General features: G+C 40.4%; 1 protein-coding gene across 13 annotated transcripts in view; it reads left to right on the top strand.

Moving 5' to 3' along the window:
- inpp4b (inositol polyphosphate-4-phosphatase type II B) overlaps positions 1 to 27,963 on the top strand; it is a 224,756-nt gene that overhangs the window by 87,197 nt on the left and 109,596 nt on the right. For 10 of the 13 annotated variants that reach the window (XM_071504372.1, XM_071504371.1, XM_071504364.1 and 7 more), the window contains 4 exons: positions 2,827 to 3,015; positions 9,241 to 9,285; positions 21,641 to 21,759; positions 26,926 to 27,042. In XM_071504372.1, the coding sequence (XP_071360473.1) occupies positions 2,931 to 3,015; positions 9,241 to 9,285; positions 21,641 to 21,759; positions 26,926 to 27,042 (366 nt within the window). In that variant the 5' untranslated portion in view covers positions 2,827 to 2,930. Of the gene's footprint in view, positions 1 to 2,826; positions 3,016 to 9,240; positions 9,286 to 21,640; positions 21,760 to 22,536; positions 22,590 to 24,047; positions 24,347 to 26,925; positions 27,043 to 27,963 lie in introns of those variants that run through there. The other 3 variants (XM_071504373.1, XM_071504375.1, XM_071504374.1) reach the window with 3 other exon arrangements.

Genomic DNA, 27,963 nt, shown 5'->3' with positions numbered 1-27,963 from the left:
TTGGGTGAGGCCCTACTATGCCCTCAACAATTTTCTGCCTCACTCATTTTGACCAGTGTGTATTCAAACCATTAGAATGGGATGTCTCCCGCTGCGACCTTTACTGCACTACAGCTGTGTAACACTAGTAGAGGCAATATGCTAGTCTGAATCAAGGTATTGGCTTTCCTCGGGTTAATACTGTGAGGGAGAGTATCACAAATTCTAATGGGCCTCAAGTGCTATTGGAATGGGTAAATGCGAGGATCTGTTATCCTGGCTTTGGGGCCGAATAGCTAAAAAGGGCATGTTTATTTTCTTCTCCTCTCCTCAGTGTACTTGTACTATTCTCCATCTCTAGTGCATTGTCTATTGATTTTCTCCAGCCTCCTCTATCAGTCAGGCTTTAATAAGACAACACACATCGCCTTTAAAAGAAACTTATTAGAATGTTAATGGATCACACCACAGACCTGTTTGCCTCTCTGCAGTGTTGTTTGAGTGTTTCTGCCCGCGCATCCGCACAGTTGTGTTTATATGTACGTGTGTCCCACCACAATTTCATTAAAACAGAAGAAGACAACATTTATCTTGATGGTTGTAGGGAGTAAAGGGGGTGGAAAACAAGGAGAACGTGGCAATAGGGGGATGAAGGGATAAGGATGGGGCGAGAAGTAGAAAGTGAAGAAGAAACCTCCTTGTGCAGAGTGGCTTCATCTTGTCTTATTGCTCCTGCAGGGACCAATTTATCTTCGTTTAGGTTTTTGGCACCAACCCCAACCCAGACCAGTTGCCTCTAGAAAGCACATGAACTCAACATGGCTCTTTAGCCCATGTGGTCTGTATCTAGGGTTTGACCGGTTTATTTTTTCTAAGACTGATTGTATTGATTGAGTTTAAATTTCTGAAAATAAATTCTCAAAGAAAGAAATACCAAGGGTTGTACCCAAATTGTACTTATAAAAAAATGACATACATGGGGTTATACTGAATTTATTCTAGTCCTCCAAATTAAAGACTCCTGGCTACAACCCAGAGGAGCTTACCAGTGGCAGGCGTAGCAGACCTTTGTTGCTAAGGAGAATACAACCCATAGGTGCATATCAACAGCAGGCTCACTGGACCTTTATTGTCATGGTTACAGCAATTGGTTTGGTTAAGTTTAGGCACAAAAATGTATGGGTTTGGTTTAAGTACCTTTCTCATGTTTACACCAATAAATGTGTGGTCATTGTCAAAAGAAACAGCGCTATGGCTTTGAAACAGGAAACAAAGAACTGTTTCCTCTACTTCATATACTCATAATTACTACAACAGCAAGAGGTTTCCCGTTAAGAAAACTGATGACTTATGGTGTTTGGTATGGTCTTTTAGGGGGAGGGCAGAGTTTTGCATGAGGCTATTATTTCACATTCAACAGCTTCATAGACAGTTTAAATTTTGGGGGGGGGGGGTGATTTATTAATGCCAGGAGTAATAATAAATTACAATACATAAAATATACAATATATAGAACAGAATTTGCATTGCCAAATTGTGAGACCAGACCGAAGTGGAAAATGGCTTTGGTTTACCTTAGACCGTTTCATTAACTTTTTTCTGCTTTACAGTTGCCTGTCTCGTTTCAGGAAAAATAGTTACTATTAACTATTTGTTTTTTTACCCTTATTTTTAACAGATTAAATACACTTTTACCTCATATGTTTAATATCTCAGACTTTTGTGTCTATTCTTCAGTGTGATGCTATATTTCTTGTATTGTCATCCTGTACGCCATTATACATTTTGTAGGTGTCAATCTCCTCTAGGAGTTTAAGGCTTCTGCCCTCTCCGTGTCTTTTATTGAGCGTTAGCTCAGACCACAACACCCTCTCTATTCAGCAGGGTATAAATTAACATTGATTTTAGATATGGTCTTACTGTAGCATCGTGGCCTTGGTGGCCAAATAACTAACAATAACCTTCACAGTATGAGTGGGTGGAGAGGCGGTGAGGGCATCAAATAAAGACACAGGGGAAGAGAGAGAGGAAGAGAGCTGCATTATTCTGCCAGTGTATCTCTTCATTACACATAATTGCTGATTATAACAGAGTCTTTTGCTGCCTCTTCTTTTGTGTATTTTCAGATGCCAAGTTCAGATGGAAACACATTTTGTCTAAATAACACAAGAAACAATCTCTGTCACTTTCCCCGTTTAACCTGTTGATTTAACTCTTGCTTATACTCAGCAGTTACATTACACTGCACTAAAAACTCTCACTGTACTGTGAATTGTCTCTCGCCTTCTCCTTCAACCCACCCCCCTTTCTACTGTATGAAACTTCCACATGCTGCACAATACTGGCTTTTTGTTTAGCTGCTAGAAAAGGAAATGGGAAGGGTGAGGGGAGGCTGGAGAAATCAGAGGGACCCCTGCTGCCATGTCTGGATGCAGCAGTGGCTGCGCAGTGAGAAAAGGGAGGGAGAGGTAGAGACTGGGCAGAGTTTTGTCTTTCTGGCTGTATTGCGCTGTGCAGTATGGTCTAGGTGCCCCACTGACAGCCAAAGATTGATGGATAGAGCTGTGTATCGCACACAACATCAATTCTGTCCTGCTTTCTCTCTCATTCTGAGTCTCACTCCCTCATCAGTCCTCCCTTCCCGTCTCTGCACTGCTCTCCCTCTCCCTCCCTACCTCTCCCCCTCCCTCACTCCTTCCCCACCACTGCTCCAGGTCCCTCGTGGTCCCTCTCTTCCGTATTAGTTTCCAAAAGGCATCTTTAATGCTGCCAGAGAGCGCGCTGTGAGGCAGCAAGAAAGCGAGGCAAGCGGATTGCTATCTTTGTGACAGCTTTTCTGCTTGGCAGGCTGTGTGTGAGCCGGGGAACTGGACTGGACTGTGGTGTTTCGTGGAGGAGGTGGGAGAGGAGGTGGAAGAGCAGGAGGGAGGACTGAGGGGCAAGCCGGACAGATGGAGGACGGCACCCAACACCTGGGACACTGCATGGTTGACATGAAGGAGCTGAGCGCCAACCCTGAAGGACTGACTGCTGCCGGTGAGCTGACTGCACTCTGTTGTCTGTCTCTCAATCGGTCCCCTCTACCTCTTTCCTCTGTCCTTCCTCACACAGTTTAACTCTCAAACACCTTGGCTGCTATTACAATTGATACTGTTTCTATAAATGTCCCAGCGATGTCCTGTTTTAGCATATTTTCCCTCAATTTGTGTTTGCAGTGGTTCTGTCTATAGAGCGAGAATGTGTGTGTTGGGGAGAGAGAAAGAGACAGAGAAAAGGGTGGAGGTACCAGCAAGAGTGAGAGAGGGAAACAATTTTAAATGCACAATGATCAATAATCAAGTGAATGAATTCAGTACAGTTTTATTGTCTTATCTTGATGACATATTGTTGTAGTTATAACAAAAAACACTAATTATACTTGTTGTGAACATAAAGTGTAGACAGGGAATATTTTTAAAAGTAAAATGAACATATTTCTTACCAGCCAGTTGATATTGGAGTGCTGTGTTGTTTTTTGTACAATTTTGGAGCAACATCATGTTGACACCTTAATAGCCCACAAATTGTGCTAGAGAAACAATTTTAAAACTTATTGGCAGCCTTTCTACAGGTTTCCAATTATGTATTTGGTTCTTGTAATGTGATTGAATCACGGATTGTATGGCTCATGTGGTAAATCATGTCAGAAAAGTCTGCCTTACCTGGTTTGGATTAACATAGAATTTGATTCAGTGGCTCAGCAGAGAAGTGTTTGAAAAACACTGTTTGTTTACATGTTATGTCTACAGATTCTCATGTCTGTCTGTGCCTGTGTGTGTGCTTAGCTTTTTTACTGCAGTCATATTCCATATAGCCTGAAAGTATTGTCACTAATGAGCGCTAGCAGAGTAGATGTCTCAATGCCCATCACAACAGGAAAATGCTAAACAGATTAGCCATATCAGTGATGCCACAAAGCCTGCTCTCCAAGTTTAATACCTTTGCTTACCAAAAGGACACACTGCATGCAGCACCACTAAGCATTTGCATTGGCATGCAAGCTCAACACCATCATCTTCCCCATGGGGATAAGTAAATGGAGCCGTACAAGGAGGAATGAAAGAGCAATTCATGATGCCTTGTCTTCTTTGCTTCAAACCACACAGATACACACTGAACCAGCTTACATGTACAATTACGTGCAAACACACACACACACACACACTCACACAAGGAAATAATGAAACTTGTACACACCAGTACATCCACGCATACATACACACATGAACAGATCTAAGCATGCATGCACACACAGCCACACACATGCTCAGACTCTAACAGTTATGACCTGATCACGCAACCTAGATATGCACTACTATAAAATCACACAGTCACAGTTTAGAGATGACATCTGACAGGTGTGGGAGTATAACAGTAATGACAAAGACCTCACTCTATCTCTGTTTTGTTTTCCCTAAGCATCCTGGGAGACAAAACGGAAGAGCAAAGCACATAATTACCATGTTTGGAACGAAAGACAGGTTGACAACCCTATATTATCAGTCGCAAGGTGAAATAGTTTATCTCCTCCTTCATGACAGGAGAGAAAAGTTGGACCAAACTGGGTGCTGCTCAGTACTTGTTAAGGTGGGACTGAATTGGCATTTTACAAACACAAGGGGTAAAATTATCTTATTCTATCTATTAACTATTCTAACCATAATTTGCATACAGGCAAGTGAGTTTTCAATGAAAGCTGCAACACGATAGATTTTCATTGCACACTGCTTGACATCACAAAACTATTATGAAGCAAAATGTCTCACACTGTGCCCTTGTTAACCCTCCACGCTCCATCTTCCATTGACGCGACAGTCAAGACCTCTTCAGCACACCCAACTGATTCACAACACTTCATTAAACGCTTGCAACAAAACCATCTGTCCCCCCTCAATCTCCCAGAGCAGTAATGTGACAATAACTCACTCTCCCATTCAGCACCACTTGTCCTAATGGGATGCCTGTTTTTGCAAACATCAATCGAATTAGAGGCATGTTAGGCTGGCTGATGACTGAATCTTCAGAAAGAATGTGCAGGTGTTGTTTAGGCAATTTGAACCACAGAAAAGAGAGGAAGTGAGGAGAGTGAGATTGGACAAAAGGAGTTAGAAGAAAGACTGCAATTAGTATGCATGTGTCCGTGTGCATGTGTAGTGAGGATGAGTAGAGTTGGTGGTGGTATTTGTGCTCACGTTGGAATGGTTTATTGAGAGACAGCCAGTTATACCCCCGAAATACCAAATCCCGTGGTGAGCCAGACATATAAGTGAATTATTAATATCACCTCAAAATCCAGAGTAAATAATATTCAAAATATAAACAGGATTTGTTTTAAGGCACGGGCTCTTACATGTAATATCTATTCATGAAGAATATAAGCAGGAGTGATTAGGAATGTGTGTTACATGCACTGTGTCAGGGTTTATCAGTGCTCTTTTTGGAAATTGCTTGATTTTCTTAGTTGAGCTCATAGCATAAGATGGGAACCAGAACAGCGACAGGCTGTATTTTGGAGCTTTTCCACAATTTTTTTTTTTTGTGGAGTCAGGAATAAGCAGCAATCCCATGTGAAATATGTGTGTGCACTCCCCCACATTTCCCCCTCATACTTTCATTCCTCCTTTCACAGTATCTGCTTTAAGCTAGTGAGTGGTTATCACACTGTACAGTGGGTGAGGAAGCAGGGCAATGAGAAGGGAAGAGGGTTAAATGATCATCTGCGAGACGGACAATTTAAGTCCCTGTACATTAATTAACTTTGTCATTCCAGAGAAATCACCCAGTCTGCACACATCCTAATAAATTACCCTCTCCTCTCCCTTCAGCGTGGCTTTTTCCCCACTGATACCACCCGCAGACTGGGGTGATAGATTGGAGGTACAGTGGGGCTGTGCCTTTATTTCTAGAGCCAGATGAAACTGCAGTATAGCAGCCGGGCACACCTCATTTGCTTTGGGCCCCTCTGGGAGCTGCATCTGCATGTGCCGCCCGCCTGCCTGCTTGCTGCCTGCTGCCTTGCTGAGCTTATTACCATATTCATAATGCCAGCGGATATCGATTATAAATACCACACCTGTGCCACTTTTTCCACATACTTAGCCACACACTGATGCTGGATCACTGGTGAGCTTCACATACTGAAGGCAATGAGATTTCAGATGGACAGTACAGGTGGTGTGGTTGACCTCTCCCCATGTAATGCATAATTATTGTAATTAGACTTTCTGTATTTGTTGGTCAGCCTGATTCTCAACAAGGGGTTAATGATATGCATGTGTTCATTTCTCAAAGACAAGCATGGTGTCACGGTGTACATGACAGGTGTTGTGTCCTGAGGTTGCATATGCAGAATTTGTCCATTATTTTAATAACTCTGGATACTGACCCACTGTGAACACGTGAACAACAGTTTCTAGTCCTGTACTGAAACACTGTTAAAATGTCATGTAGTCAGTATTTGTTCTCACGCAATAGAACCTGTGTTGCTTGTCTTATAATCAAAGCATCTGGTATGATCCTTCTATAAATACTTGACACACCACCTACAAGCTGTGCTCTAAAATTCTGACATCTTTTAACTTCAATCCTCCTTCACTATCAAACATATCCAATTGCCATATGTGTATGTCTCATGATCTGTATCCCCAATCCATATTAGACCTAGACTTAGCTTTGACTCTTATCTTTATTCAGTTTTTTCTGCAATGACAGACATTTTCCACCACTTCCTAACACTTTAGATAAGTTGGTGTGTTGCACAGATGGAGTCCTCCAAAGTAACTGGACTGTTCAAGTGACAGTCCCTCATGATAACGTGGCACCAGAGACAGGACCCAACAGCTGGCACTGTCTCAGCCTACCTAGCTAAAGGGCTCTCTGTTGCCACCACACAACATGTCATCCAGGCTTATTAAAGTTTCATCAGCACTCACAAGGAAGCCTTAGTGGTGACAACATGAGGAGACATGACCCCTGAGGAATTGGATGATGATGAGAATAATGGCAAAACCAGATAGTGACATAGAAAGTTTATTTACATACATAATTGGCCTATTTGTGCAACCGTGTGTGTGTGTGTTTACTGGCCCGCATGCTTCAGCTATTTGTGCACCTGATTAATTAGAGTTTACAGTACTCATATGCAAAACACATATTGCACTAAGTTTGCATAAGCCTGTTTATTCAAATGTAGCCCATCCTGACAAGTACAGCAGCCGACAGAGCCCAGTTCACTTAAACTTGGGAAGACACTAGCAAATTGAGATTTTATACACAAAGTTGTCAACATATTTGCTGAATTTCAAAATGCTCTGTAAATTGCTTGAGTTACTGTGGATTGGGCTTTTTTGGCCTTAGACTCTCAAGAGGGCACAGAGTAATGTTAATTAACAAGCTCTGTAACATTGTTCCTTTTGCATGAATTTAAATGAACACTTCAAAGAATACATTCAGAAGAATGAAAGAAAAATACCATATTTAAATGGCTAAACCCTAAACATAATGTTTGACATGTCTGTGATATTCCATATTTCAATCAAAAGATAGAAAAGCCCCAAAAGATAAAGTAAATCTGTGACATTGTAAAGGAACACCCTTGAACTTTCACAGACAGTTGAAGGAAACTCAAAACCCATGGGATTTATCAGGGATAAGGGATCTTTTCTGCATCTTGACTATTAGCATACTCATGGTAGAAAGCCACTATGGATATGAAACCGTTTTTCCTTAGAATACAAAAATCTTGATTTCTGTCTCAATGCAGAAAACAAATGTTATCTCTTAATTAAGACACACACACACACACACACACACACACACACACACACACACACACACACACACACACACAGGATTCCTCAGTATTTCATTTAATAATGTTTTCTTGGCAGGTGTTTCTTCTGTTTACTAAGGGTCAGTGGATGATAGGCATGATGTGTGGGCTTTTAATGTGTTTCCATCCTGCAGATTTATCTTGCACTTTCCTCAATACTGGATGAATTTGTTGTATGACTGTTCCTCAGTCAGATGTAAGTCTTTGAAGACATGCTTTGTAATGAAAGGCTTTAAGTAAACTAACCTGACTAATTACAGAAAAACTAAATTGACCTTAAAAATAAACTAATCTGACATGACATTAACACTGCTAAGAAAGTGTGAAGACTGAAGTAATTATGAAACACAAGAAAATTATTTTTAGTCTGTTTGAAGTATCCCCTATATACTGTATAAGATGATTATTACCTAAAGCTGTGTGGTGCCCATACATCAGTAAACATCGAGTATTCATGGCCCATTAGTGAAGTTGATGAGCCTTAGAGAGGCCAATTGTGTTCAAGCACCCCAGCAAGAGGAAAACGCCATTTTATGGTTTAGGGGCCTACGTGTACACCATCATGCAGGTGTTTCATCTGTTTGGTGTTTGAATGGTTGTGTGTTGGACTGGGAAAGTGATGAATGAGAGACAGTGTTGGTGACAGATGATACAAGCAGTCAGTCCTCTACTCATCATTATGGCGTAAGCCCTCAAGGGCAGTGGATGCCCAGAAACTCTTGTTCACAAAGATTGCACTCACAAGGATTGCAGTGTGTTTGCATAATGTAAAATGAACAGTAACACTAATCGCTGTGGCATTTTTGGGAGACTGCCATGCTTCTAGCTTGTTAAAATTCTCTAGACATAGTACTTCAACATGCTAGGACCATGACAGGCTTTGTTTTTTTGTTAAAAATAGTTTATGTCTCCACAGTGTTGCCACTTTTGTGAAAATGGATCCGATTTCAACCTCTTAGTCTACTTTATGTATGCTTTACATTCTGTGTCTATGGGCTCTGTGATTGCCCCATTTCAAATAGAACACCTCTAATTCATCAAATGGTCAATTGTATTGAATTGATAACTTTGGTAAATAAGAAATTTCACTTAACATGAACAATTTCGTACTTGCAAAATTTGCAAAATTGACTTTTTTGTTTCATGTTTGTCTAAATCTAAAACATCATTGGATTTTGGACTGGTCACACTACAAAATCAAAAAATTGTAGATGTCAATTTGGGCTCTAGGAAATTTTGGTGGGTTGCAACAGGCTTCTGGATAGTGGTTAATGTGTGTCATTTTCTCTGTCTCTTCCATAGTTCTAATGTTTTCCTCTTCCTTCCCTTTATCTCCCTCCCTGTCTGCTTTTATCTCAACTCCCCTCTATTTTTCTTTCTCTGTCTCTCAGGTGTTATTCTAACACCAAAGCTGCCTCAGGTGGAGTTCAGCCTTGGTAAGTCCTGTGTTTACTCTGTGATTCAAGAGTAATTTTACCTTTATAGGGAAGTACTGAAAGCGAAGCTATCCCACGCTTCGTTGATATCTTTGCAGGCACCTTAGATAGAAGACACATGGACTCGCTTACATGGTTGCACACTTTCAGTAATGTCAAATCCCTCTTCCCTTGGCCCAGAAACACAACAAAGGTTTATAGCCTAACATAAATTCAGATGTAACAGTTGTCAAACAGAAACCAACAGTCACATGCTGACAGTTAAACTAATGCAGAAGTCTGTCAGAATTAGAAAAATATCTGCAGACATCTTTAATCTTTTTGCAATTCTGACACTTACACACACCCCAAGTATGGTTAGCAGGGACAACAGAAACAAGGCACAGAGAAAACACTAGACAATGGTGAGAGGGTCCTTTTGAACTTCAGTCAAGATGGCTTCATTCATTTTTTATGCAACTAAGATGTTGGAACTCTGTTTCTAGACAATTCATTGCAGCTCAGGTCAAGTTTCCCAAAGCTAGAATATTATTCTTGTGGTCTTTGACAACCAAGACTGATGGCATCAAAAACTGGCATCTTGGCCCCCTTGTTTCTGTCTTCTGAGGCGACTGCAACAAAGGCTTCCTACTGTTCCCTTCACAATAAATTGGAGACTGAATATACATGTAGATAATACAGAGATTTGGCTACAATTTTTGCCTCAGAAATCTCAGTATTATGAGTAAAGGCGATCAATCCACAAACATATCCTCCCTAGTGTCACTTGATAACCTCCTTCCCGCGGCAATGTCCTATATAAGTCATCTGACCAATAAAACCATTTTCAGTGTGTTGTAACCACAACTGCATGTTGATACCTCATGATTCCTAACATTCCCGATGATCCCATTGCTATTAAATAAAGGTCAAAAATTACATTTAAATGGAGATTGTGTACACATTAACAAGTGCATGCAACTCTTTGTGTGCATATAGTAGATACAGGTATACCAGTATATTCTGGTATAATGCTTGCTTTGGTTTCTAAATGTTCATTCTATTTGAATTTATACTCAAATGATACTTAAGGTCGAGGGTTTGCATTTGGCTAGAAAAACTATCTGAATGTAAATTCTCTGCCATGGTAGAAAGTAAAGCTGACAGCTAGCACAGAGAAATATCATGTCCCCCTTTAATTGCTCTGGTTGAATGTGTGCTCTATGCACAATACATCTGTCCAACTCTTCTCAGATCTGTCAATCCCACAATGACGATGTTTAAGTTATATGGTTTACAAGATATGTGTATATTTTATTTATTATATATGCATATAACACTTCTTGGTCTTGATAAAATAAATACAGAAAAAGTTGAATTAAGCTCTGGAAGGAGGTGACCTTTAAATGGTTAAACGTGATACATAATGGATTATTTTCAAAGAAGAATGAAATGATATTCAACTCGAGTAAGAACAAGAGTAAGAATACCAACTAAGCACTCATCCTACAGCCAGTTACATGCTCCTAGCCTCTTAGAGGGCAGAGCAGCTGCTAGCAAGCCTGTTAGCTCCTGAGTGTGACAGTAGACCTAGAGGAAAGCAAGGCAAGCTAAACTCAAATCATGTAGCACATTTCATACACAAGGGGAGATGGTTTCAATGGAAAAGAATTTTAAAAAAAGGAAAGAGAAAAGTAAGAACCGTTCATAAGCTGTTCTGGCATACAATTCAGACAGGAAAGAATCTGAACCTGTGTCTGAAAGGCCACACAAACTATTCAGTGGCTAGATACAATACTAATTATTGAAAGGGAACAGAAAAAAGAAAATATCTTGATGCTGCTCTTGTAAGAAATGACAAGGAAAATGTCATATCATCTTTAAAGTTATTCCAGCAACTAGGAGCACAAACATTATAGATATCTTCACCAGGCTTTCAGTTAACCCTCAATGCTGTATCTTTGAGGAGGTCTGAAGGGTTTGTAGCTTTTAAGCATAACACAGACTTTAAAGCCAGGCCATTCAGTGCTTTATAAATAAGCAAAGGAACCTTAAAGTAAATTCTACTGTATATTGGAAGGCAGTCCAGTGATTTGTGAAGAGGTGCAATTTAGTTCCTCTTTTGGTCCCTGACAACTCTGGAGTAGCAGTTTGGTGAATTATCTGCAGCTGCCCCACATTCCACAGAGGTGAAAAATGTATTCTGAGTATAATAAGCAATTGTAGATTTTTAATTGTGCGCATATGTCCCTGTGTGTGTGTGTGTGTGTGTGTGTGTGTGTGTGTGCGTGTACGTGTCTGTGTGTGGTTTGTGTATAGGGGAGATGCCCAACCTTTGCAATTAAAGTTGCAGCTAATTAGCATTTAATTATATCACTGTAGACAAACATGTAATTTAGAGGATTAAGGCTGTCCTTAGATGGTGATGATTAAAGGGACACTCTTTTTTTTTTTTACACATGATGTTAAGTTTACTCATCACGAGGACTGTCCACTCCTCGTGATGAGTAAACTGAACATTAAACAACTGTGGAAACCATTGTTTAATTTTTTCTGTGGATATACAGCCAGCTTTCTAAAGTTTTCGAAAAAAAAAAAAAGAAAAAAAAAGACATGGATCATGTCGGAAGGGTTATCTCAGCATGGGCTTAAGACTTAAAATTTGAAACAAAAAGCCTTGAGGTGTAGAGGGTACTTAAAGATGCTATGCTAGGATGCTAAGATGCTAGGACAGAACACTCTTCTGAGATCAGCTTTAGTAAAAATAGTTGGAAACAGTGCTTCTGAGATGTCATTGCCAATCGTTCAGGGAATGGATTTCCTCCTAAGATGTCATTGCAGATCGTCCATTGGTTGTTTAAGGGGGAGGGAGCCATATTTTCAGACATTGTTGTGAAGTAAAGTCTGTCAGGCCTTGGGGCCACCCCTAACAGCCTGGTGGGCCCAAGCAGTTGCCTGCCTTCCCAGTTCACTAGCTGTGTCTCTGGTCAGGATTTCTCTTTGTCTGCCTCTCTGTTTTTGAAGAAAAGTCTCTCTAGTGTTCTGTGACTATATGGAGATGCAATAGTAAATCACTGGAGCACTTATTATAACAAATTCACAAATACATGCACTTATTCTGACTCTCAGTAGAACTTTGTTTGGTTGTCAATTAAAGCTTGGCCAGTGTTTGATAGCCAACTATATAAAGCCTCTCAAGTAACATGGACTATAAACACAGACTGAAAGTACATTTTCTACTTACTTTTGTACAATGCTCAACTGTTTATTAGACTCATCACTCGGTGAATTTGACTACTGCAGCTTTGGACTCATCTTTTAAACCAAAAACAATGAGGATATTCATTTGTATTTGTGTTTGTGTTTGCCTCTGTTTTGACACTGTCATAAAATCTGATATGAGGAATCTTCTCTTCTCAAAATGTTAGAAATAATCAAGCTCACCAGAGAAATTTGATATGCATTTCTGTTGCTTAAAATACCAACCAAACTGTAACTAATGTGCCTTTGTGGAGACAGCTTGCAGGGGGATATCTCAACCAGAAGAAATATTGATAATAATGACTGGTTATTTATATTATTATTATATATTATTTATCTTGTTGTGACCACGAACAACTGTACCCCAGGTCAATTGTATATCATGATTAACCACAGTAAAAGCAAAAACTTTTTGTTTCTATGAAGACTTGCTTACTTGATGTCTTTTTTTTTCAAGTAATGTTCTTGGTTCTTTACAGTAATGACTGTAGAGCTTTAAAACAATGTTTTGTTTTTTCAAAGTGAATTTATGATGCTATTCAACAGTGTTTGAGCTGGAGTGTTACAAGACAGGTGGTTAAAAAATACATTCTGATTATTCAAACAACAAAAAAAATCCTCTGTTAAATTGCATTTTTTGTATACATATCCATAAGTAGCAGGTACAAGTTTGTTGTGAATGGCAGGTTGACAAATGCTCTTTGAATGATACACAATTCATTTCAAACTGGAGGCTCCATTCTCATATGAAACAACAAATGACAGGCATCATCATTAAGTCTTTTACTGATTTTACATCGTATGCTTGTCAATAACTTTTAATTTACATGAGTGACGAGCGGCACTGTGCAGTGGGTAGGACGTATTTATCTCAACACGACAGTCATTTTCATTCCATTTTCCCCAGATCCACTGGCAAACAGGTGTGCAAAATGGTGGCACCATGCAAATAGTGTTGTCAAATTAATTGAAGCGTTGAAATAATTATCATGATGAATAAGTGTCTTCTGGAGATGAGCATATATTTGTCTCCTGTGGCAACTCCCAGGGCTCCCCTCTCGATTAAATGTTATTTAGATTCATTGTGGGGGTCACAGAGGCCCACTGCATTAAAACTCATTTCCGGCAAATTCATCTTGAAAGAGCTCAGCATATTCCAATCAAACAAAAATAAATACAGCACAGTAATTGAAGCCTCCAAGGATGGACATTATTACTCCAATTGCTCAATTGTTATGGTAATTTAGGAATTAGCCTTAGTGTACTTTGGTAGTTGAGTCGCTTGAATGAAATTGCAAGTCACGTCATTGTTGAAATAATTTTCACCTATGCTGGGAATCTGCCCAACTGCTGATCATCGCAACAATCTTCAAATGCATGTGCCTCCTTTTCTGTTGAGTTGTGATTTTATTCCTGTCTATGCTAACTAGCTATCCCTTGAGCTACTGTCTCTCACTGAGCCTTGGATCAAACCAGAAAACATTGCTACCGTGGCTGCACTCTCTATTATCTACACATTCTCCCATAACCTCCTGTCTGCCCAGGCAAGGAGGTGGGACTGGCTTCTTAATTTACAAAAAATGGAAATTCACTTCTTTTGCCTTCAAACAAATATGTATGCCTCTTCCAAGTACCATTCTCTGGTTAAAGTCTCTGTGGTTGTCTTTTGCAGTTGCCTCTGTGCCTCTCGGACCATCAGTTCATTCGCTTCACTATATGCCTCCCTCCTGCCTGCCGCAACCTGTCTTCCACCCACTTTTCCACTGTAGCTGCTTCCGCTCTGCCGCCTCTTAGCACATTTTCCTCACTAGTAGCTACTGTCTCTCACTGAGACTAGCCTGTGTCCTCTATCCACTGTGTCCTCTATCCACCGAACCCGCTCACTCAACCAGCCTCACCCATGGCTGATCACTACCATCTGAAAGACGCATACTGATCTCAGAACTTCTAAGAGTTATTAGTTGCTCCAGCAACCAGTGCTACCAAAACTACTTTTTACAATAGGATCAGCAGTACCACAGATATTTGGAAATAATTTTCCACCTTCAAAACAGTGTTCAATTCTTTATCACCTCTACCAGACACAAACCTCTCACCTGATATATTTGCCTCTTTCTTTACTGAAAAGGTAGCGGCCATCAGTAGCCAATTCTCTGAACTGCTCACAGACAATCAGTCTGCCGCAGTTAAGGGGCGCATCACTCTTTATGGTTAGTGCTCTTACAGAGGGCAGGGCACCTGCTAGCCAAGCATGTAGCAGTCTTACTAAATGCCTTCCTATGCCTCCTGCAGTATATGCCGCACCATCTCCCTCACTTAGCCCTCTATCTGAGGGCAAGGCACCAAAAAGCCTTAGATATAGAAGTCCCACTAGATGTCCTTCTCTGTCTATCCAGGTCAATGGCACAGAACTTCTTTCATTGTCTCCTGTAACTGAGAGTGAGGTACCGAAAGACCTGACTTCTAGCCACCCTTCTCTATATCCACTACATTGTATTACTGCCAACCTCATCCAAGCCATATCTCCCATGATTATGTTAGTATACAGACATATGATAAATGTCTCACTGGATTCAGTCATGTTTCCAACTCTGTTGAAACAGGCTTGGGTAACAGTCCTGCTCAAAACGTTTGGAACTGTCGACCAGTCTTGTTACTTCCATTCTTATCTAAAGCTATCGAAAGGATGGTTTTCAAACAGGTCTCAGAATTTCTCTAATGGAATGATCTCTTTGAGCCAAATCAGTCTGGCTTTAAGAGTGGCCACTCCACTGAAATAGCTCTGTTTTCTGTGAAAGAAGCCCTAAGGGCAGCTAAAGCTGTAGCGCAGTCCTTGGTTCTTATCTTACTGAACCTATCAACAGCTTTGACACAGTAACCCTGGCATCCTTCTATTTGTATTCTCTGATATGGGCATTTTGGGCAGAGTATATTCTTGGTTTGTATCCTGCCTCACAGGACATTCTTTCAGTGCTTCATGGCAAGGACAAACGTCAACATCCCATCACCTTTCCACAGACATGCCCCAAGGCTTGGTGCTGGGGCCCCTTCTTTTTGCAATATTACTACCTCCCTGGATGTCATTATCTGCATTATCTGATCATCGCGTCTAGTCCATTCATCTATCACATCTATCTATCACAATATCAAACCAAGGTTGCGGGAAACCTGGGATTCATGTTTGATGACCAGCTGTCTTTCTCTGACCATGTTCTGTGTGTCTTCCAATTGTACTGCTTTGCACTATGAAACATATGAAAAATCAGGTCTTACCTGAATCATTATGCCATCCAACTCTTCGTAAGGGCCATGTTTTCTGGCAGGTTTGCCAGCATGCACAGCAAAACCCTTCCAGATGGTCCCAAATGCAGGGGCGTGTCTGGTTTTTGATCATCTTAAAAAGGAACATGTCACTGCACTGTTGATTGACCTCCAATGGCTACCCATGGCCACCTAAATCAAATTCAAGTCACTAATGCTTGCCTACAGAGGGACTTCTGGGTCTTTGTCCATCTAATGAACTCATACAGGCTTACACTCAATCATAGTCAAGACCAGTGGTGGAACAGTGAGCCTCCCCTCAGAGAACATAAAAACAGCTGAGCCCAAAAATCACAACATTAGACATTTTTTATATTAGGCCTTTATGATGAGAGGTGTGAATGCCCTGCACTTCTGTGGGCTGTATTCTAATGTTCCACTTCACTTATCCAAACATCCAAACAAGCGCATTTTTGGCACACTGTGTGTGACAGAGCGTATGCACATTGTGTGGACGCCTATGTAGACACGCTTTGCATCAGATGATAAGGCCATGCATCTTTGATGCGCATAGGTGGTTGATGCCGGGATGCACTGTGGAAAGGAATAAACGTAGATCGTCCTTCCTCCATTTTCTGCTCACCCCAAACTTCACTCCTATCTCACTGTAGGTACTAAACATTGATCCATTTTGCCACATGCTGAGTTTAGCTAGCCAGATGTTTACAGTTATTTTTTTCTAGTTTATTTTTCTCTCGCCATGCCTACCCTAAAGTTCTCTGGCACCCCTCTGGGGAGGTACTCCTCAAACTTTCAAAACCGCTGGTCTAGACTGTTTTCATTTGTGGTCTCCAGATGGTGGAATGAGCTACCAAATTACAAATTACTCCTATACCTCTAAAACCCTAACATGACTAACTAACATAACACTTACACTTCTTTACCTTATCCCTTTGCACTTTCTCTCTCTTATTGAACAAAGCTTGATTACTCCAAGATCTCCTACTATAGTGAAACTTGAGTGTTGTTCCTCACTTGAATAAAAGTGTCTGCCAAATGAATACATGCATGTAATTTACTAATAAATGACCAAAAACTTTACATATGTATAATGTTCTTCAAGGTACTCTTAATTTGAAGATGTTTTTTTCTTGCTCTTAAATCTATCATTTGTTTAATCCATTTTGCCACACTTTCTCTTTAATAAGTCGTGATTTTCTTTTCCTTCTTCCGTGTTACTCCCTCATTATCTCCCCTCTCACTCAGGCTTCCTTCCTCAAACTCCAAATGTCTCTCTAAGGGACATTGTCCTTTCCCTTTGACCCTCTATCTTTCCCTTTCCTGCCATCCCCTCCCAGCATCATAATAGCTCTGACCTTAGAGGGCCAGTCGAAGTGTCATCCCTGTAAGAGAGCCAGTCAGGTGATGCATGGTTGAGCACCCAGTCCCATTACAATCACCAGACTGACTGTGGTTAACTGTGCAGTGGGGTCCCAGATCCCTCTTGCCAGTCAAATATATGTCCCCTCATGTGACTGATGGTGGCAGTCACCAACTTATCTGGACTGTCCCATCTTAGCGCTTGTGTGTGCTGCTGAGCAAAAAATGAAAAATGTTAGAATCATGTGAAGATGAGAACGCCAGTGTAGTTTAGGGAAAGGGAGAGCAACAAATTGGCAAAATTTGATGATGATATGATGAAATAGACTGAAAGAAAAAAGATAAGGCTCTGTGGCAACCTTTGTGGCCTTTAACAGTTATGTGCATTTGGCTGGTGTATAGCCCACAAATAACAGGCACACAGATGCTGTTTGTATGAATATCAGTGCATGTGCAGGGTTGTCAGTCTTGTTTCTCAACCTCTGATGTACTGTAGTTATGAGATCTATTCATAATTAAATGTGCTCTTAAAACACTTTATACAATCCATTCATCCATAAAATGTGTAAGCATACATTTCCAAAACTATAATGTGTGTCACAAAAAGGTTTTTCTTTCTTTCAACATCATTTGGATCTTTTATGTCATGTAGTAAAACTACATCTGTAATGCATGTTTCTATGTTTGCTCTGTAATAGCCATATACACTGAAGTCCATTTAGACCAAGTTATTCTCTCAATGATTCACTTTATGCTCCCCTGCTGTGGGAGTGGCCCTACTCCCAGACTCTTTTACCAGTCATCAGGCCTAACTTAGTGTGTCAGCTCAAGAATGTAGAGACAAAGTTTTTAATGCATTCAATAAAGCACTTTCTAATTTAATATCACTAAATGAGATATTTTACTTTGAATATTCTTAAGTGAGTCTCACAATGGCGAGACATACTCTGGATAAATGGAGGAATTAGCAATTGATTATTTATTGATGTCACATTGTTTGAATATAATAGATTGAAATTTTTATCAGTATCCTACAATCAGTCTTTCAGACTCCATAGCTAGTTTAGATCTTGACTAATGTACATTTAGGAATTTTCAAAGATCAAATTACCTAGGCCTGACCTTTATGTGTGAGTTTTCAGTGTTATTGCATTTTGGTGCATGCAAAATTTGTAGTAAAGTGTGTAAAATCTAATCATAATATGGGACATAAAGGGGCGTATTCAAAAACCTAAAGTATTATGTCTGGTTCATTCAGGAGCATAAGAAAGAAGGGAGGTCCACACAGTGACTACTGAAGAAAATGAATTCATTAAGGATAACTCAACTCACACTAAGCAAACTAGAAAATATAAAGTCAGTAATCAGTAGTATAGTGCAGGTGTTGGATGCAAGAAAAATTGAAGAGCTAACTTAATCTACCTGTAGCAAGAACTGAGCCCTTAACTAAACACAATTCAAATCCAAACAAGACCAAGCTGGATGTCTAAAAGGTAACTCCAACCCAGGATGGCTGAGAGAGAGGCCATCTTGAAACCTCCCAGCTTGAAAAGTGTCCAACCAGGTGAAGCCAGTCCATTAATGAGATGGAGAGGGCCGAGCAATCAGGAAGACACTGTAAGGAAGAAAGGAGGGACATACCAAACAAATGGTATCATATGGCCTAGGGCTGTCACAAAATTCAGTCACTATAGTTCATAAAAAGATACATAGAGGAAGTTACTCTTTCACTTTGAGCTGCATCATTGCTTAAAGGAATGATTCACATTTTTCAAGTCTATCTTAATAACCTACCCATATGCATGATATGTTCTTTTGAAATGTCCTTCATATCCATACTGGCTGCAAAGAAATGTGTTCTTAATGCAATTCCAAAGGGGACAAAATCCACAGTCTTCTAAGTACCTAATTCCTAGTACAGCTACCAATATCTTGTTTAATGTACATATGGACATGTTAGTATTAGCTGAAGACAGACTTGTTGAAGACTTGATGTGATCCTAGCTTTTTATTTTACTTCTGGGCATAAAATTACTGATGTCCAGTCCATACTTCTGAAGTTATCTCCTTATTACACATCCTTACCTCAACTCTAATTGGCACCATAGTCCTAACAAACAATAGTTGCACACCTGCTACAATTTTTGCAATTCGTTTAAGGAAATTTCTTGATATTTTGTGAAGCCTCAGGCATGTGTGATGACAAATGCTGTCACAGACTGTGCTTATACAACATAATAACATATGTTAGTAAACTACACATATCAAAGAACAGTGTGGTAATATTATCCTTCCTTTTGTACGTAGTCACTTTAATCCATGGTTATCTTAGCTTTAGTTAATTAAGTGTTAATGTAGTGTAAGGTATAAGTGTTGTTACTATGCTTATCTTTGTATCTAAAAGTGTTGCTTATCCAGATTTTTAAGGGTTTATTGATTCTGATAGAGGAGATGATCACAACTTGTAGTTCTAGATTACACCTTTTACTACTTGCACATGTGATGAATCTGTGGTCATAGGGTGTTTCAGGTCATTAATCATCAGGCACCACCCTCACCCAAGTGACTCACTGGGGTGATCAGCCCCCAACTTGTGTCCAAGTAATATACTAATCAGCACATCAGCACTCTCAGAGGGCTCTCCAGCCATTGCTTTAGGACTGTTTCAAGATCTGCGTATTTAGCCCTTTTGCGCTCACTGGCTTCTCCAAGTCGCTCTTTCCAAGGGACAGTAACTTCCAGCAGGATCACTTGCTTTGTTGACTCCGAGTTTACACCAGTTCTCTGCTGTATTGTATTTCTGTGTTGTATTTGATTAATTAAATCCTAGCTTTATTTGTGTTATTGTTTTTAAAAAGCCAAGGACAGTCACCTTGGCAGTACACTCAGCATTCCAGTGCTGGTATTGGTTTCTAAGTGAATATTGGCAATTGCTGTGTGTATTTGTTTATAAGTAGAACTGTATACCATATTCTGTATGTGTCTATCCATCTTGCAATAAAGGTACAATTTCAAATCATTTCTACCATTGCCAGTGGGAAAAGGGAAAAAAAAAACATTTTACTGTGGAACATTTTTTCTCAGACCTTTACCTATCACATCAGAGAGTTAGATAAACCTGAGAAAAGAAATGTCCACATATGTAAAAGTGTTTGATGCCCTAACTGAACAATTGCTGCTCAGTTGCTTAAACATTAAAATCAAGCCCATGAAGTTAGAACAGCACACAATGAAACAATCATCTGCCCTTGCTGGTAATGGAATTTCACCTACTGTTTGATATTATCCAGACTTTTTTGGAAGTAATGTGTGAAACTGACTAGGCTTTGCAAGCAGATCAATTGCTGTTTTCATGCCAGAATTGTGCTGGGTAGATAAAATACAGTTCTTGGTCAGGATCCAAGGAGGCTGACCACAAATTTGTCAAGTGTATACAAATGTCCATTAATACATAAAATCAAAGCCATATGGTGTAATTTACAGGTTATCAAGCTTGATGTTTTTATAGGCCTTGTGTGTGAAGCAGATGCAAACAGAACTTCAACTTTAATGTTTCACATTCAATGTTTTGAAAAATTCTAACCACAGAAATATGGTTGTACATTCCATGTTTTGAAAGGTTCAGGAAAAAAACCTCTGTTTTGTTGCTGTTGATTTACTTTATGGTCAGAAGTGCAACTTTTCTACTGTATATGTGCCTTACACAAAGAGATAATGAGGATGTCTTAGTACAGTTGTGTTTTTCAAGGATAGATGCCTCAGCTTAGGTGTGATGGGATCAGTGAGTATTACCTTGTTAGGGTGAGTTTCTCTTTGTAACCAGGAAGCACTGTGTTTCCTATACAGGAATTGTGGGATACATACTCCTGTCCTTGGAAACCACCAAGACTAAGTGACAAGCCGCTTTTGTTGTCGTAAATGAAAGCCCTAATAAACCTGGTATCTCACTGCCAGAGGGAGTTCTACTTGTCTGGCTGCCATTTTAATTAACTGCTGAGTTAACAATTTTTGTTTCTCAATTGATATACATTTTATTTATTTTTTCAAATTTTTATTGAGTTTTGAGGTTGAGACCTTAGAGAGTGAGGACAGTAGATTGAACTTTGCTTTTGCTTTGTGGTAATGCAGCTCTTTAGTGTTATGGCTTGTGACTTCTAATCTAACAGGGGATATTCAATAAATCCTCTACCTTAGCTGTTCTGTGTTCTGTGTTCTGTCTTAGCTGTTCATCTCTGATGTTGTTTATCCTGTTTTTCTGGTCATTTGTTGTCATCTTCTTCATTTGTGACATCGTGATGTGATTTGTGTCACTCACATGTATTGTAAAGCAATTGCTCCCCCTCTCATCTTGATTTTCGTGCTCTTCTTCTACTCTTCCCTGATCTCCTCTCATCTCCTGTTTTCTCTCCATCCTCTCCTCCTCCCATCGGCTCTCCCTCTTTCCCTACTTCCCTGTCTCTCTTACTCTCTGTAGCTTGTAATGACCTGGTGGCCTCAGGAAGAGACAGGAAGCCCAATGCTCTGGTCCAGGTGGCTGTCATAGATCCCCACAAGCAGCACCTCATCACTTATGCCTGCACAGAGATAGTGGAGGTAAGGTAACACACAAATATGCGGACACCGCGGACCATGCTCTGACTGCCTCCCTCCGACCTTTGCTGTTTGTTGTTTTGCTGTGTCTCTGGGTCACTGGATCTTGGTTGGTGTTCTCTCATCTCTGTCTGCCCTCCTTTTCCCTCAACCTTTTTTCCCCCATCTGACTCACTGAACTGGAACAGACAATGAGTGTTAACTTTCTATTCCCTGTGACAGCTGAGTCCCAACATCTATGAGAGATTGTGTGTGTCTCTCAATCAGTATCATTTCTCAATATGTACAGTATGTGTTTGTGGGTTTAATCGTTTAAGGGTTCCTTACAGTAAGAGCGTTCTTTTAAATGCTTCTTTTATTACCTCCAGTGTGACAGTGCTATTGCTAAGGGAACAGCCATATAAGTGTTTTTTGGGCGGCAGCAACTGCCCCTTGTCCCTGTATGGAACACCCACTTACACACATGTGCATACCCTCCCTCCCACACACACACATTTTTCTTCTTTCCTCGTATGAGGGCAAAGTTTCCTTACGCATAAAGAGGAGACACTTTTATTTTTCCTGCGAATCCAGTAAAGCTGAATTAGCATAACCGTGCTTTTCAAAGACTGCATTTCAACTGCTTTTCCCTACAGTCCTGTCAAGGGAAAAGCTGTGTGTGTGTGTGTGTGTGTGTGTGTGGAAACACAGGATGTGGTAGGATACTGTATGCTGGCTCAGCCAGCTCTGTAGACACTCTGAGTGCTGCTGGAGTTTTGATTTCATGCCTGTAATGTTCAGGATATGGAGTAGGATCTGAGGATATGGACTGCTTTCGACTTCACAAAAACAGGGTATGTGCACATTCTGTGTGATTTTACAAGTGTTTTAAAAGAGAGATGTGCACCTTATAAGAGGTGCTTAAGATAGTCTGTGGAGTCTGTGCCATATACTCATTTTATTAGTCTGCATAGTGTTTTAACATTGAACATCACTATTCTTGTGTGTCCCTGTATATTTAGCATTAAGCTCAGAATTAGATAAGTTACTAATATTCATTAATATTCATTTTGCCTCGGAAGCAGCACAACATTGTAAAAATCCCATGTCACTTTGAAATCTTCCTTAAATGAAATCTTTGTGTGTTGTTAAAGTAACAGAGGTTACTTGTCAGGACAGTGGTAACCAGCAGGGTTTTCCACTCATACACTGTCATCCAACATGAACAACAGATGTTCATTAACCTGTGTGGCCAAAGGAGGACCTGTGCGTGTGTGTTTGTGTGGTTCTGTGTACTGGGCAGCCCCAGTGTGTGTGTAGTATGAATTTGAAGACAGCCCAACTGGCACTTGTGTTTCTCCTGTTTGTCACATTCCCGGGATGCCTGCTCTTAACAGCTGCTGCCAGTATTGCTGGACACTGACTGGAGTCTTGACTGCATGAAGGCTTGAGTATTAGTCCTACTCATGTGATAGGCGTATTATCAGGGATTCACGCTATATGATATAAAGGTTTAATTTAGAAGATAAATGATGGAACATGCCAGCTGCTCCATAGCCCTCCCTAGTCTGACCCATGAATCGCCAGACATGAGTCAGGTAAAAAGAACTGGATGGCATTCAGTCATGTTTGATCTTTACTTTACTACTTTTTTGAGGTTTTTTTAAAATACATATTTCCCAAATAGAGCATTGTTAACATTAGTACATAGTTCATACTTGGTGTATTAATACTCTGCATACTATGGAACTAGGACACGGTGCCATATTTCCAGAATAGGCAGACCCTTTTTCATCTCCACAGAGAAACTGTATTTCTCAGTGTAGGTAGTGTATCTTAATCTACTGTTGGTAAAACAGAAAGAACCAGTGGCAACTTAAGTCGAAAGTCTAAGGCCCAGTGAAGGCCCACTACAGTGCAATAGGAAACCCTATGACAAATTGTATTTTAAGCTGCTGACAAAAACAAAAATGCTAGTTAGCACCTCTTATTAAGTGCTTGGTGAAAAGAGATTACCTCTATTTTTTTTTTTGTTATATGTTTTTTCTATGAATGTTGTTCAGCATGGCACAAGATACAAGAAATTGGGATGGAAAGAGTGGCCTAATATGTCTGTGTAAGAAAAAATCCCATTCCTAAAACATGGGCAATGGTTCCAGGAGTGGCAGTACTCAAGGGGATTTGACGTCACACAAAGCCAGGGGATAAAACGGCCTTTGATGTCATGCTAGTCAAGCGAAGAACCCCCTGCCTGGAGCAAGTCCAAAACGTCTAGTCTGTGTGTGTGTAATTATGAGTGGTCAGAGGAGGGAAAAAAACCTCCAGTGTAGGGAAACTCAAGCCCCCACCCCAACAACCGAATCACACTCAGACACACGCACACACCCTCTAATGGCCCAAATTGGCCGTTCCATGGAGGTTTGCAACCCAAACAGACAAAAAGACAAGAGAGGGGAGGGCCAGCTGTCTCCCACAGCATACGCTGACCACTTGTATGACAGACGGGCTTACTTCTCTGTGTAAATGGAGACAGGCTTACCACTACAGCTCATCTCAGCCCATCAGTAGCACTAAGAAGATTCAGCCACAGCTGAGGCTGCCAAGCATGCTGGTAAGTCTGAATGAGGCCTATTCAGTGTGCCTGTGAGGGAGCCACAAGGGGTTATGTGTGTGTACCTGCACATTCTTGAGTAAAATGGCTCTGTCTGTCTTTCTGTCAGTGTGAAATACTGATATATACCCAGATTTACACTGAGCTCAAACCTGTGCATTAGTTCCACCATGTATGTGTCCACTGTGCTGAATAAGTCTGTTTAGGATATTGGTCTACACAAACCACAAAGCTTCATGGCAAAATGGAACCAGGCATCAAATAGGGGTTTTACCACGTCTTGAAGGGCTGAAACAAGAAGTGATAGACTTGTTTTATTTCCCTTCTGTCAGCAAATGGATGATTTCTGAAGGATCAGTCTGTTAGTGGTGCGGTGAGGAGGTGGGTCTGTGTGTTACCTCTGTGTGTGTGTGTGTATGCAGTTTAACACATAATTCTGTAACACTGCTGTTTTAAGGGGAGCTTCATGCTTTGGCTCTCAATGCTCCAGCACCCTTTATTGTAGCTGAGGGCCAGGGCTAGGTGGTGTGTCAATCTTACCTGAGCTGCAGGTAAGCTGATTAGGAATGTGTTTAGCATTTGTTGTATCTAAAAATATCAAACTAATGTATTGTTCAGGCTTTTGAGGCAATTATCAGCCATTGTGTAGACTTCTTATAGAGTAACACCTGCACACTGACTCTAAACCACACATTTATATAAATTGAGTAATAAACTACTAAAAAGGGAAATATTCATTTTGAAGCATTTTGACCTGACAAAGCTCTAACTGGGATCAAAATGTCTATTTAAATAAGTGTGTTGTTTGGAGTTGGTGTGCAAGCATACTCAGTCCATCAGTGCAGATTTTATGTAGCCTTGCACCAACACATGGTGTGCATATACTACACTCTTTCTAATGTTTACAGTCAGTGCAGTAAGTCAGTTCAGAGACATCATATTTTGATTAGATGTTCCTGTGATCATTAAAAAAACCCCATTAGTTTATACAAGTACAAGAGAATTTAGCTGACAAATTAATGATTGAAAATGTAGTCTTACATGTTATGAGTTGAGTTGAAACACACACGTTGCTTTGCACAGCACTTTGAATGTTTTACTTGGTATTTCACTTATTTGCCATATACATCAATGCTGGAAAATATTTACCATGATATTATCATACTTAGCATACTTTTCTTTAACTCAAGGGTGTGACCATATGTGCCAATCTGTCTGTGCCACTCTCATTACCACTCCCCACACAGTCCCAAAGGGGTTGCATTCTAGAGACGCCCATCAGAGTGGCACAGAGGAAGAGGAAGCCCCCAGTGTAAACACAAAGTGCTTTGAATTGATTCAAATAGACAACAACAAATGGCTAAACTATTTGAGTGTTCCCAGGAAAACCCCTCAGCCCCTTGTACAATGACATTTCTTATTCATTTACATGACAATTCATTGCAGAATCTATAGATTGTAAAAATCCATCATTTGAAAGAGTTCATCTTGGGGGGTATATTGCCCATATCAGATAAATTCAAAGGAAATAATGCTTTTGAAAGAGATGAGTGTATGATCTGAGGTATGCACCTGAACCAACAGAATCTCCACAATGCCGCAACATCTGTGTCCAACTACAATTTAACTGTGTAGCAAATCTTGTCCAATCTCCAAGTGATGTGATGATGCAAAGTGAAATGAGCATACAATTCTAGTTAAATTGGTTTGTGAAAAATTTAAATCTTCAAACAAGTCTCTTACAACAAGAGTACCCTGTTTTTCAACAGCATTGTTCTCATCATGTTTTTGAAACAAGGGACATAAAATAGGTACTGGCAGAGACACCTGCCTTATTTCACGATCTCCTTCTTGAAGAAAATTCATCAAACCAGGTGAAGCTGCATAAGTGATTTAATTGTCCTCACTGTGCCGGCACTGCAGAGGTCTTAGACAGGGTTTTTAAATTAAAGTAAATTTACCCTTGTTAAGGTGAACATTTTACAGTGTTATGAAACACAGGTCTCTGCAGCTCTCCGTGGCAAAACTAGCCCTGCAGTTCAGAAAGCATGGAAGTCAAAGGCGATGACTGGGTACTGTGATTAAAGGGATTTTGAGGGTGAATATTAGTTAATGTTATGCAGCCCTTTGGTATGTTTGAAAACCCATCAGTTGCTGCTGTACCTGGTTTAATCCCATTGCCACAGTGCTGCTGTGCCAGTTTACCTGTCAACATTTGTTGTTCCTGGCCTACGGGCTCAGCTGGGAGACTGTAGTTATGCCAGAGCTCCAGGTAGACCCACCAGGGAGAGCTCTATCTTCTCCTTTTTTGTGCCCAGGAGACGCTGCAGGAGAGGCAAGGGGAAAGGGAAGAGATGCCGTGAGGACAGAGGACAGAGGACAGACTGAGCCCAGCTGTTGGCTCATTTAACCACCTAAGCCCCATCCTCTCATTTTCTCCCTTTGGCTTCCTGCTTATTCATGAACATGTGTGCTGCAGTATCAATGTGTATGAGGAAACACACTGTCATACATGTACACGCACACAAACACACATACAGTATCTCAACCTTTTTCTGTGTTGTCCCTTTTTCTGACAGGCAAACAAAGACCCACTATTTCTGACGGGGGTGACCTTCCCTTCAGAGCATCCTGCTAGCCCAGAGACACTAGTCAAGCTCACTGTGTATGATGCAAAGGACAAGAGCCAGGAATCAGTGAGTAAATAGTTGTTGTTTTACTCTTGTGTATGTGTATATTTGTTGTATGTTTGCATGTTGAAAATCCAGTGCGTGAGACAGCGATAATGATGAGAATGCGTTCAAAGACAGTTGTGAAGCAGTCATCTTTCAAGTGTTGGCTGTGCAGCACTGCGCTTTAAACTATACAGGGAATGAACATGAAAAGCTGTGAGAAATCTGCTACCGAATCTCATTATATTTAAATTTATCCTACAGATTCGGAGGTGCAAAGAGTGAATTATAGCAGGCAGTGAATTATGGCACTATGGTAGTAATTATTCATTTGAGTCAGTCTCAGACCAAGACCTTTGCCTTGAGTTTTAAAGGAAAAGGGTGTGTAGCCTTCGATGAGCATCTGAGCATGGCAGCCCGTCCTTTGGCATTGATCCCCTGGGAAAACCAGCCGGTACATCAGTGGGAATGGGGAAGAGAGCCAGACATAGAATCTGAATGGGCCAAGCCCTCAAATTCAGACATTTTAAACAGACTTTAGAGAAGACTCTTTAGCGTGGATGTATGCATGATCTTAATCAAGCACCCCATCTTAATTTGTCATAACTTGAATGAATGAATGAAACATTCATGAGCTTAATGATGAGCATGGACTACATTACAGGAGTCCGCTCTACAGTATTAGCATTTTGTTCCCATATGTGAGTTGGTGTACAACTGTCACGTCTGGAGGAAACCAGACATGACGCTTAGAATTCCAGTTTTCCCTCTGAATATGTGATTTTTTTTTTTTTTTTTTTTTTTTGGCTGCAGCATAACAAAGTGTGTGTGTGTGTGTGTGTGTGTGTGTGTGTGTGTGTGTGTGTGTAAAATATATCCCATTTCCCATTTTTCAAATTTGTAGGAACAAGCTAAAACTAAAACTGCTTAGCATAATTTGACAGG

This window comes from Trachinotus anak, unplaced genomic scaffold, assembly GCF_046630095.1.
Source record: "Trachinotus anak isolate AG129_WGS33_773 ecotype Australia unplaced genomic scaffold, CSIRO_AGI_Tana_v1 ptg000019l, whole genome shotgun sequence".
In the NCBI taxonomy this organism is placed as follows: domain Eukaryota; kingdom Metazoa; phylum Chordata; class Actinopteri; order Carangiformes; family Carangidae; genus Trachinotus; species Trachinotus anak.
The sequence above is the reverse complement of the archived record's forward strand: the minus strand, read 5'-3'. Positions and strand labels throughout refer to the sequence as shown.